This window comes from Taudactylus pleione, unplaced genomic scaffold, assembly GCF_031769625.1.
Source record: "Taudactylus pleione unplaced genomic scaffold, aTauple2 ptg000662l, whole genome shotgun sequence".
Classification (NCBI taxonomy): Eukaryota; Metazoa; Chordata; class Amphibia; order Anura; family Myobatrachidae; genus Taudactylus; species Taudactylus pleione.
The window spans coordinates 1,334,365-1,347,162 of NW_028285064.1; the positions used below are offsets into that span (position 1 = coordinate 1,334,365).

Here is a 12,798-nt window from a genome sequence, read left to right on the forward strand (position 1 = left end):
GAACTACAATTCCCATGAAGCAGCGCGGCGAGTGGGTAAAAGCAGCGACTCAGGGGTAGACGGGGGTCAGCCAGGTGACATGAGCACACACGTGGAGATACAGGGGCAGCTGCAGGGGGCGCTGCAACCTTATGGTTTCGAGATCTACCCCTTCCAGGTATGTGCAGGGCCTCTTACGTTGTGTTACCCCGGTGTCTGCACAGTATATGAGCAAGGTAAGTGGCTGCTCAGTGAGTAAGAGCCCTGGCAGCGTGGCTGTACGGGTCATGGGGTCATAGCTGTATGTCAGGTAAAATAGGAACTGGCTCTGAGTATGATATGGGGCAACATGCATGTCTGGTAGAGGAGAAGCTGCCTGGAAGTAAGTGCATGCAGGATGATTAGCTGGATCAGTGAGTAAGATGTGTCATGTCTATAGCAGCTGTATATAAGGTAATAGGAGAACTGACTCAGTGAGTATAATATTGGACAACATGCATGTATGGTAGAGGAGAAGTTGTCTGGAAGTAAGTGTGCATGCAGGATGATTAACTGGCTCAGTGAGTAAGATGTCATGTCTATCAGCTGTATATAAGGTAATAGGAGAACTGGCTCAGTGAGTATGATATTGGACAACATGCATGTATGGTAAAGGAGAAGCTGTCTGGAGATTAGTGACCATGCAGGAGATTATGCTGGCTCAGTGAGTAAAAGATCATACATGAATGTTAGGTAGAAAAGGAATTGTCTCAGTGAGTATGATATTGGAAAACATGCATGTCTGGCAGAAGAGGAGCTGTCTCATGAAGTAACTGGCCATGCAGAATGATACGCTGGCACAGAGAGTAAAGCTGGGTACACACCTTACGATGGTGTGACTGTGATGTGCAGCACAGCAGATGGGATGATTCTAGGAACGATGGCAGATTAGATGTACACACTATCGTTCCGAACCGCATTGCAGCAATATATCGGACGATAGATCTTATGTGTGCCCAGCTTAAGATGTAATTTTGGAGCCTTAGGGTACTGCTAATAACATAAGATGACTTGCCATCCAGGGAGTTGTTTCACACCAGTTGGATGGCCACAGATTGCTTACTTGATGCAGATTATTGCAGCATGTGATAATGGACAACCAACATCATATCTCTGTATACCATTTGCCGCACGTCATGTACACTTTAATGATCAACAAAAACTAATCAAACCTAAAAACCTGCATAAACTCTGCCAAAAGTGTTACAAATATGTTTTCATTCTTCCTGCATGTGTTTCTTCCAGAGATTAGCGTTTGTGTGTTTAGGTATTTATTAAATTATTTAAATAGCGTACATATTCCACAGCGCTTTACAGAGAATACTGCGTCACCCCCCCCCAATGTCTCCCTCCGGTTTTCTCCCCCCTCCCTATGTCTCTCTCCGGCTGTATGTATTCCCCCCCCCCCCCACATGTCTTTCATGCTGCTGTCCCCCTTTCCTCCCATTTCTCTCATGTTTCTCCCTATTCCTCCTCTCTCCCCCCCCCCATATTCCTCCCGTTTACCCCTATTCCTCCTGTCTCTCTCCCTGTTTACCTCCAAATCCTCCTCTCTCTCTCCCCCCCCCCTATTCCTCCCGTTTCTCCTATTCCTCCTGTCTCTCTCCCGTTTGCCCCTTCTATTCATCCCGTCTTTCTCTCCCCCGTTTTCCTCCCATCTCCCTCCCTTTCTTCCTCTATTTCTTCTATTGCTGTGGGACAACAAGCCAATATGTATCATGCCTATATTATTATACACTCCTGTGTTTTATATTAATAGTTACAGGGATATTCCTAGAAATTACTGAGCCCTATTAGTCCTACAGCCAAATGGTAAAATAGCCCCAACCAGATAATGTCTGGGGTTGGGGAAAGCAACACATTATCCTGCATTTGTTGGCTTACCTATTGATGGCTACTGTTGTCATTGCAGGTTGGTTGGTACAATGCTGCCCTGGAACCCGTATTTCATCTCCCCTACCCTGGTGACACTTTGGCATATGTCGTGCTTAGTGCCCCCTCCATGTTTGAGAAGGCATTTAGACCTTTTCTTACGCAGCAGAAGCTGCAGAGTCTTCGAGACCCCATTGACCAGTGTGTTTCGTATCACGTGGTGCTGGCAAAGGAGGTGAGTCTGTTTTTAGGATTTAGTGGGACCATGTTCTGATCAGGTCTCCTAATAAAGCTCTATCAGTAGATCTATAGATCTCCGCTCTTATGACAACTAGGTGACGTTCTCAGGGGCAAATCTCCCACTCTGGCTAAGTCATTATAGCGATGCAATAGATGTGTAGAGAAGTTATCTATTTCTCCCACTTCATACGAGACATGTCAGTCATAGAATGAGCAATGTCACTTAATATGCGGAAGTGTGAATGTACCTCTATGAATGGATGATGTATGTGACCCTGAAAGCCCTGCTCATCCATCCTATATAATCCTGAATTTCCTTATCCTATCTGAAAGTGAGTAATTGTACCCTCCAGAAGAATGTGATGGTTTGGTGTTCCCCCTATGGCTTTTCCCCCAGAAGTGAATGATGGTTTGATGTTCCCCCTATGGCTTTTCCCCCAGAAGTGAATGATGGTTTGATGTTCCCCCTATGGCTTTTCCCCCAGAAGTGAATGATGGTTTGATGTTCCCCCTATGGCTTTTCCCCCAGAAGTGAATGATGGTTTGATGTTCCCCCTATGGCTTTTCCCCCAGAAGTGAATGATGGTTTGATGTTCCCCCTATGGCTTTTCCCCCAGAAGTGAATGATGGTTTGATGTTCCCCCTATGGCTTTTCCCCCAGAAGTGAATGATGGTTTGATGTTCCCCCCTATGGCTTTTCCCCCAGAAGTGAATGATGGTTTGATGTTCCCCCTATGGCTTTTCCCCCAGAAGTGAATGATGGTTTGATGTTCCCCCTATGGCTTTTCCCCCAGAAGTGAATGATGGTTTGATGTTCCCCCTATGGCTTTTCCACCAGAAGTGAATGATGGTTTGATGTTCCCCCTATGGCTTTTCCCCCAGAAGTGAATGATGGTTTGATGTTCCCCCTATGGTTCTTCTCCCAGAAGTGAGAGATGGTGTGCCCCCTATGGTTCTTCCCCCAGAAGTGAGAGATGGTTTGGTGTGCCCCCTATGGCTCTTCCCCCAGAAGTGAATGATGGTTTGATGTTCCCCCTATGGCTTTTCCCCCAGAAGTGAATGATGGTTTGATGTTCCCCCTATGGCTTTTCCCCCAGAAGTGAATGATGGTTTGATGTTCCCCTATGGCTTTTCCCCCAGAAGTGAATGATGGTTTGATGTTCCCCCTATGGCTTTTCCCCCAGAAGTGAATGATGGTTTGATGTTCCCCCTATGGCTTTTCCCCCAGAAGTGAAGGATGGTTTGATGTTCCACCTATGGTTCTTCTCCCAGAAGTGAGAGATGGTGTGCCCCCTATGGTTCTTCCCCCAGAAGTGAGAGATGGTTTGGTGTGCCCCCTATGGCTCTTCCCCCAGAAGTGAATGATGGTTTGATGTTCCCCCTATGGCTTTTCCCCCAGAAGTGAATGATGGTTTGGTGTGCCCCCTATGGCCCTTCCCCCAGAAGTGAGCGATGGATTGGTGTGCCCCCTATGGCTCTTCCTCTGAAACCGAGTGATTGTCTGGCATGTGGCCTACTCCAGAAGTGAGTGAATGTTTGGCATGGCCACCTCAGAAGTGAGTTTTTGTACAGCATGCCCCCCCCCCCCCCCCCCACAAGGTGTGGATCCATAACCCCAGAAATGAGTGATTGCATGGTGTCTAAAGTCTGACTGTTCTCCACAGCGATTCCCCTCTCTCAAGGTGGATGTGATCTATGACTATGAGCTTCATTCCAACCGGCGGCCCAAGGTCCTGATGCAGACAGCAGCCCATGTGTCCGGAGCAGCCTATTACTATCAGCGGAGGGATGTACCAGAGGATCCCTGGGGGAAGAGGGTAAGGAGCAGTCTTGTCATGGGAAATGTGAATTCTATAAAACTTCCAGTAACACAAATGGAACACTGAGATAAGAGCGATAAGAGCAGCCTGTGCTGCTGGGATCTGCCCCATTGTTGTTTGAATGTCATAAAACAAGCTTCGTGGTACACAAAGTGCACAACAACCTGTACAGTGTATCAGCATCTACTGATGAGCGTATAAAACTCCCTTACTGAGTTTGGGTGCAAAGTCCAATGGAGCCTTCTTTCCTTAATCCCTAACTGGGCCCCTTTATTCTCTGGTTTATTCAGTACCTGTCCAATCGGATACATGAGTTAGCAGGGAAGAAGTGTATTCCATTCGCCTGTTATGGGAACTTGGACATACAGTCAGGTGCATAAATATTGGGACATTGACAGAATTTTCATATTTTGGCCTCTATTCACCACCACAATGGCTTTGCAATGAAACAAACAAGATGTGCTTTAACTGCAGACTTTCAGATTTCATTTGAGGGTAATTACATCCAAATCAGGTGAACGGTGTAGGAATTACAATGGTTTCTATATGTGCCTCCCACTCTTTAAGGGGCCAAAAGTAATGGGACTATCAACTCAAAAGCTATTTCATGGACAGTTGTGGGCTTTTCCCTCGTTATTTCATTATCAATTAAGCAGGTAAAAGGTCTGGAGTTGATTCTAGGTGTGACATTTGCATTTGGAATCAGTTGCTGTTGACTCTCAAAATGAGATCCAAAGAGCTGTCACTATCAGTGAAGCAAGCCATGGTTAGGCTGAAAAATCAAAACAAACCCATCAGAGAGATAGCAAAACATTAGGTGTGGCCAAATCAACTGTTTGGAACATTCTTAAAAAGAAAGAAAGCATCGGAGAGCTCAGCAACACCAAAAGACTCGGAAGACCACGGAAAACAACTGTGGTGGATGACAGAAGAATCATTTTCCCTGGTGTAGAAAAACCCCTTCACAACAGTTGGCCAAATCAAGAACACTCTCGAAGAGGTAGGTGTATATGTGTCAAAGTCAACAATCAAGAGAAGACTTCACAAGAGTGAATATAGAGGGTTCACCACAAGATGTAAACCATTGGTGAGCCACAAAAACAGGAAGACCAGATTAGAGTTTGCCAAACAACATCTAAAAAAGCCATTACAGTTCTGGAACAACATCCTATGGACAGATGAGACAAAGATCAACTTGTACTAGAGTGATGGGAAGAGAAGAGTATGGAGAAGGAAAGGAACTGCTCATGATCCAAAACGTATCACCTCATCAGTGAAGCATGGTGGTGGTAGTGTCATGGCGTGGGCATGTATGGCTGCCAATGGAACTGGTTCCCTTGTATTTATTGATGATGTGACTGCTGACAAAAGCAGCAGAATGAATTCTGAAGTGTTTCGGGCAATATTATATGCTCATATTCAGTCAAATGCTTCAGAACTCATTGGACGGCGCTTCACAGTGCAAATGTACAATGACCCGAAGCATACTGCAAAAGCAACCAAAGTTGTTTTTTTTTAAGGCTAAAAAGTGGAATGTTATACAATGGCCAAGTCAATCTCCAGATCTGAATCCGATTGAGCATGCATTTCACTTGATGAAGACAAAACTGAAGGGAAAATGCCCCAAGAACAAGCAGGAACTGAAGACATTTGCAGTAGAGGCCTGGCAGAGCATCCCCAGGGATGAAACCCATCGTCTGGTGATGTCTATGCGTTCCAGACTTCAGGCTGTAATTGCCTGCAAAGGATTTGCAACAAAGTATTAAAAAGTGAAAGTTAGATTTAGGATTGTTTAGTTTGTCCCATTACTTTTGGCCCCTTAAAAAGTGGGAGGCACATATAGAAACCATTGTAATTCCTACACCGTTCACCTGATTTGGATGTAATTACCCTCAAATTAAATCTGAAAGTCTGCAGTTAAAGCACATCTTGTTTGTTTCATTTCAAAGCCATTGTGGTGGTGAATAGAGGCCAAAATATGAAAATTCTGTCAATGTCCCAATATTTATGCACCTGACTGTATTTGTGAATGTTGCAAGATTTTGTAGTTTAGGTTCTACTTGCCCTGTAATGGAAATGCTGCAGCTATAATACAAAGAACGTCTGTATGAGCCCTGATTCAGCAATGTATGCTATTTCGATAATCAGTTGATCGATTATCAGTTGACTGCATATCCGTCATGGTCGTGCTGCGCATGCGCCAAGGTGCATTGGCGATTCTGCTCGCAGAGAGGGTGTATTCGCATAGTGATTGACGATCAGGGGCCGCTTGGGGGAGGTAACTGGGAGAGCCGGACAGTTTTGTTGCAAAACTGCAGGGTGTCCCGGCCATTTTCTGGGCACGCCTTAGCCTGCGTCTGCAAACCCATACACAAATAAAGTGGTTCAGAGGTCTCAGTTCAGGTGGTCATTCTGTGTGACCATTGAGGCTACTCAGATGGGCGATTATCGAATGGTCTGCAACAACGGCTGCGTAATTGTACGCAGTTGCTTGGATCTGAGAAGCCTGACAGTGGGCATCTCTGTACATTTCCAGCCAGCTACAGCATTGGCATATTTTCATTCAGTAGCTGCGTGCGGCATCGCAGCTGCGAATGGATTAGCATACATCTCTGGATCAGGCCCAGTGTGACATAAGGAAGCAGATCAGGAACTGGTGAGAACTGTGCTGTGCTTTAGAGTTGCTCTAGCTCCCAGCCTCCCTATTAATCTGGCTGCCATTGTTACAATTGCAGGGATGAGCAGTCACTTGATTAGTTATTGTTGCGTTGTTGTTTCAGAAGATGTACGGAGTCTGCGTTCACCCCCGATTCGGTGGATGGTTTGCCATCCGCGCTGTGCTGGTGTTTACTGAAGTCCTGGCCCCTGATTTGGAGCAGATCCTGCCCCTAGACTGCCTGCCCAGCAGAGAGGACCGGATCAGTCTGCTGGAGCATTTCAACTTTAACTGGCGAGATGGGAAGTACCGGGACGTGCTGCCGGCAGAGGAAAAGTACTCCGGGGATCAAACGCTTTACTTCACTACTCCACCTGCAGAGCGGCTAAAGCTGCTGGAACTCTGGGATCAGCTGCACCCTATCCCACCCTGCTGAAACTGCCCCTCACAAAGAGGCTGAATGGGGTCTCTATAATGTTGAAATCCCTATCAATAATATCACCTGCTGTCTATATAATAATCCTTGGTATCGCAGGTTCTTCAGACTCTGTCTGCATAATGATGGTCTCTCCTGGCCACTTATCCTGCATTGCCCCCATCACTGGTGCATTTATTTCTTGGCTTGTCCTCATGTTACAGCTAAAACACTACAGGGGCCAAACGGCTGTTTGGATTTACTAAAGCGGGTTAGCTTTGTAGGGTTTGCAGGTACATTTTTTTAATTATTTATTTGAAACTGACAATTGACGTGTCCTATGAATACGATGATGATCATACTATTTATACGGTAAGATCGGCATAAATGGCGCATGCACACGGGTGGGATTGGGTTCAATCAACCTCCTAATTATGATACAACTTTCATTATAGAATGATGGACTTTCTCTGATTTGCTGCAAGAGATGATTTTGGGGAGGTGCTGCTGGTGACCGTATCTATGCTGGGGCGACCTTTAGTGTAGCCGAAAAAGCTTCTGTGTTTTAAATTATTGTGTGGGTTTAAATTATTTATTAGGTAGTTGGGGAAATTCCAGATATATATATTTTTAAAATGTTATCATTATTTTGACAGAGAGGTGAATATTTTCCTGATTTGATGCTAATAAAAGCTGCTAAATATGTAGATAAATGAGTATTGTGCTGTGTAATTTTGGGGATGCTGTAAAACAGAAGGGATGACAGGTATAATTATTGATGACATATATTAAGTGGATTTTTATTTATTTTATTATAAAGGCAGCAAAGGACGTGGTTTCAATGACAAAAAAATAAATAAAAAATAGACCCTATGTTTGAATAGGTTCTGTCCCAAATTTTTTTTTTAGGTTTGTTCCATTGACCACAGTTAAATCTGCAAAGCGATGGTAATGTAGTGTTCATTCTAGCACCCTGCACTTGTCACAACCTGTGCGCGGGTCTCCTCTCCTGCCTGGGGTGTCGTGCTCTGGTGCTTCTAGCACACTCAGCTGATGCAACAAACTGCTGAGCTACAGACCAGAGTGTGCTAGAAGCACCAGTGCAGAGAGTGACACTCCAGGCAGGAAAGAGGACCTTGCACTGGTTGTGACAGGTGCAGGGTGCTAGAATGAACACTATAATGTAGACTGTAATCACCGCTGGCAGATTTTGGCTACAGGAAGGGAATTGCAGCAGCATTTTGCTCCACATTATCCTTGTGTGCCAAAGCTGTGATGTGCCCCTAGGCAGCTGGCTATTATGTCTACCTGTCTTGAGCATTATGAATTATAAGCTATGTATCGGCCATGGTGCTCATTTACATAGATCCGGAAAACTTGGGGCCTTGTCAACTGCATAATTAATTTGGTTGCCCAAGTTACATGGATCTGGTCCCTGTGGAAGTCTCTTATAGTAATACACAATATTTATCAGCTGCTGTTGGTAGTCAGTTGTAATGAATTGGAGCCTTATCTGATGTAGTAGTAAAGACTGGCTCATTATGTAAGAATTCCAGGAATCTGAGAAATTCCGGGGTTCGGTTATCTGTAGGAGGAAGCCTCATTTCTTTCCTGTCTATTGATGCCCCCCTCTATCAACTTCCTAACCATAGAGAAACAGTTTCTGCAACTTCCATGTGAGTTTGAAGACATCTCCAGCAGGTACCAATGCACCGGGTCACTAAATACATCAGTTGAGACGTCTCATTACCACCACAGCACAGGTGATAGTGGTGGTATTTAATTGCTCATACTTAACGCCTGTAACACTTTTTTATTTTTTGGGGGGTGGAATAACCTTTCCACTTACACAATGCTGCCTTCTGATGAGTCTGACAGCCTAGAACACCGTGAGATGATTGCATCCTATTGTCCTCTCTTTTCTGTCATTTAGTCAGATTTGCCTCCGATGTAATCTAGGACAGAGGAATAGAATTACTTTTCCTCTTCTATTTAAAGCAAATCTCATGTCAGTCAGTTTCTTTATGGGGCAGGGGATGTTACATAGCATAATACAGAATAAAATGTCATGTAAATCTCTGGAAGTGTCTCACATGCAGCTCGGGATGGGGATGGGGATGGGGAGGGGGTGACCTGAGATCTGTATGTGAGGAACTTGTCTTCCTGGCATGGCAAACAGTATAACGACCGCTACATTTCATGATCTCTGTCCAAGTAGTTGAACGTAGAGCGAGCCTGTGTGTGATAAAATATGCAGTGAGGTCATTCCTTAGTGATAGCCGAGCTGGTGAGAGTGTCTCAGTGAGATAACCCCCATAGCAGGTTATTGTGTATTGCTAATGGGCTCTCACTAAGGGGCCCATTTGTCATTAACTATTTGCGACATAATCCCCGAAAACACTTGTTTTAATAATCAGTATCCCCAAGATGTATTATGACGGGACCCAGCAGATATCTGTCCATTTCCGACAGCACCCGCTGCCCTCATAGGTTTCTATTTGGGATGTGATGTCAGATTTACCAAGCATAAGCTTGTTATGGGTGTGTAGACACGATTGTGGCCTATTTGGAAGTAAACTAATGCATAAATCCGGTGATTTCAGGCAGATATCTTGCACCCATTGATAGAGCTGGTGCAAGCCCATACTGACAGTGATGACATCTGCCCTCACAAGCGGATATATAGGGGCGATGCACCAGGGGCGTATCTACCCATTGGCCAGGATGCCACTCGCCGGGGGCGCCGTCCAGCAGTGCCTCCCATGGTCAGGGTGTAGAATAAAGACAGGACTGCTGGGGAGTCCCAGGTACACCCCTATAATGTTCATCCAGGGCCTGGCAGCCGCTGGTGAGTGAGAGGGAGTCACCCACCCCCTACTTCCCGGCACCTCACGCGCCCCAGCACCTGCCCGTCTGTCGTCCTCCCTGCCCCCGGATCCTCCCCGCTCGGCCTTCCCGGCAGCCGCAGCTGACTCTCTCACATGCCGCTGGGCACCGGGGAGCGGAGGATGTGGGAGGGTACCCGCCAGCTGCTCCTGCTACCACGCGGGCTGACAGCGGGACACCCGGGCTGGGACCCCAGAGGTATGTGACAGGGTGTAGCGTTACAGGCTGAGTGTGAGTATGTGATGGTGTAGTGTTACAGGTGACGGGGTGAGTGTGAGTACTGTATGTGACAGGGTGTAGTGTTACAGGTGACGGGGTGAGTGTGAGTACTGTATGTGACAGGGTGTAGTATTACTGTAACTGGCAGGTGAGACATGGGGGCTGGCTAGGGAGAGGTTTTAAGTACAGAGTGTGTATTTATACAGAAAATATGGGGGGAGGGGGCGCCATTCCATTACTTTGCCATGGGCGCTCGGACCCCTAGATACACCCCTGCGATGCACTTACATCGATGTGGCCGACTGATTACTGGATATCCGCAGCTATTTACAAGTACGCAATGTGGCTGCTTTGTGTGCGACTGAATCAGGCCCAGAGTGTGTTTTATACCCCAATATTCCCATGTTCGGGTGACAGGAGCCTCACGTCACTCCCCTGCAGGGTCCTCCCACAGATCCCTCCTCGCATGGGATGCAATATATATCCCGGTAGTTGAAATCCCGAATTCCGCAGCCCGGCATAATGGCGACGCCAATATCCCGAAGGACATCAGGGTACCGGCGTCGGTATACCGACTGCCGGTAAGTATGCGCGGTTACCCGGGGATGGGTGGGCTAGGATTAGAGATTAGGGTCAGGCAAAACCCCCCCCCCCCCCCTCCCCGGGGAGGGTTAGGCTACGGGAAGGGTTAGGGTTAGGCACCACCAGGGGAGGTTAGGGTTAGCCACCGCTAAGGGAGGGTTGGGGGGGAGAGGGGAGGGTTAGGGTACTTACCTGCACCTGTCGGGATTTTGTACCATTCGGGCTTCCTGCGTCAGCTGCCGGCATCTCATATCGATTCCCCTTGCACCACTGCTTGTGTCTACACTAACAATGAACAGGCATAAAGCAGCACTGTCAGTTAAGGACCTGGATAGTACAAGTAACTAACAGTGTGAGGATTATGTATAATGAAAGACTAAAGGTGCGTATCCATTAGCAGATAGTGGAACGACCGTACGATTACAACATTGTAATCCTACAGTCGTTCCTCTTCCCCCTGTAGTGCTTACACTGAACGATATGTCATTCAGTGCAGACACCCTCCCTCACCCCTGAACATGGCCAATCTGTCGTTATCGGCAGATTAACCAGCATGTTCAGGCGATGATTGGTGTTGAAAAGACCAGCGGGAGCGCACATCGCTGGTCGTTTTCGACATTTTCATGCCCAATTTGTGAACGCTTAATGAGCGATTGAACGATGTCGTTATCGTTCAATCGCTCATTTTAATCGCCTAGTGGATACGTGGCTTTACCCCTAGGGGCTTAGGGGCCCATTTATCAAAGTGCATTTGAGGTAAATTCCCCGAAAACACCTGTTTTCGGGGGTTTACCTCAAATACTTAGTATCCCCCGAATGTATGAAGGAGGGACCGCAGCAGGTATCTCCGATACCTGCTGCGATCCCTCCATTGCCACCGGCAGCCGCCTCCCCCATAGATTTCTATGGGGGATGCGATGCTGCCAAATGTATCAATATCAGGAATGCGAAGCATTCCCGATATTGGCCCCAGCAGCTAACGCTATCTAAAGATAGCGTTAGCCGCTGTTTCCTATGGGCACTTACCGCATATCAGCCGGCGGGGGATTCTGCCAGATCCCTCCGCCGGCAATGGGCGCCGCTCATGTACAGTCCGCGGGACTGCGCATGCGCAGAAGCCCCGACTGCCCTCCGGAGACATCGCAGGGACGGGCTCTTTTCGGAGCCCGTCTCCCTGCATGTCTCGGATAATACATCCGGCAGATAGGATCGCATTTTGCAATGCGATCAGGGGCGGTACTGCATGCCCTGATCGCATTGCAAAATGTGATCATTAATAAATGGGCCCCTTAAATACAAATGGTACCTTCTCATTTATCTGGATTATACTGAGAATGATTGTCACTTATTGCTCTCTAGTGGAGAGATTTGGAAGAGCAAGCAACAAAGGAAAGGAACCCTTATTATCTCTTTATTTATTAGGCACAGCAAAGTGTACTTGGCACTGGCCAGGATTAAATGTCAAAACAAATAACTTATCTGGAGACATTTTTGAAGGGAGTGGGTGAGTTTTTACAGTGCCAGGGTTGGGGTACAGAGTCTGAGATAGGTGTGGCATCAAAACTTTCTATGTGATGGTAACTAACCATTGCATCAAAAGAATTTGATGGAAAAAACTATTCATATGATTTGCGTATGCACCATACCCCTGCAGCGCTGCTGGCCAGGAATGGGACTGGGGGTGGGATCGGGGGCAGAGCCCAGAGCTGTTACTGTGTACCTGCTACTCCAGAGTTCCGGTGCTCTCCTCACATTTTGTTCCTGGGGTGTCCAGGTCCTGCTCAGACTTCAGCAGCAAGGTAATAGCTGGCAGCCAGCTCTTCTGTACCCAGTCACTGCTACCTAAAAAAAAAAAAAAAAAAATGTTAACGGAGCGCCATGGAATCATTACCATGCGATGGCGGCAAACATCGGAAAACTGCCATCAAATGGTAAAAACGCTAGCATCAAATCAAAAACATTGATGGTTTGAAACCATCGCAATTCGATGTCCATCCCTAGTCTGAGAGCAACAGTCGGGGCAGTGGAGGTGAGGGTGGAGCTCTAAAGTGAGACAGCTTGGTCAGGGCAGGAGAGGTTGGACATGGCAG

At 46.8% G+C, this 12,798-nt stretch overlaps 1 protein-coding gene and 1 long non-coding RNA gene across 3 annotated transcripts; one reads left to right on the forward strand and one right to left on the reverse strand.

Annotated features, from left to right (window-relative positions):
* Positions 1–30: 30 nt before the first annotated feature.
* MMACHC (metabolism of cobalamin associated C) lies at positions 31–7,919 on the forward strand. Of its 2 annotated transcripts, none has more exons than XM_088455587.1 (4): positions 31–157; positions 1,931–2,125; positions 3,795–3,947; positions 6,731–7,919. In XM_088455587.1, the coding sequence occupies exons 1-4, from the start codon at positions 80–82 to the stop codon at positions 7,040–7,042; spliced, it is 738 nt and encodes a 245-aa protein (XP_088311713.1). In that variant the 5' UTR covers positions 31–79; the 3' UTR covers positions 7,043–7,919. The 2 variants fall into 2 exon arrangements, with proteins under 2 accessions (XP_088311713.1, XP_088311712.1); XM_088455586.1 differs by having other exon boundaries at positions 49–215.
* A 294-nt stretch (positions 7,920–8,213) lies between these two features.
* LOC148478322 (uncharacterized) lies at positions 8,214–12,546 on the reverse strand. Its single transcript, XR_015872408.1, has 3 exons — positions 12,429–12,546; positions 10,901–10,993; positions 8,214–8,976 (listed from the first exon to the last, which is right to left on the reverse strand). It is a non-coding gene; the product is annotated as an uncharacterized LOC148478322 (long non-coding RNA).
* Between the last annotated feature and the right edge of the window lie 252 nt (positions 12,547–12,798).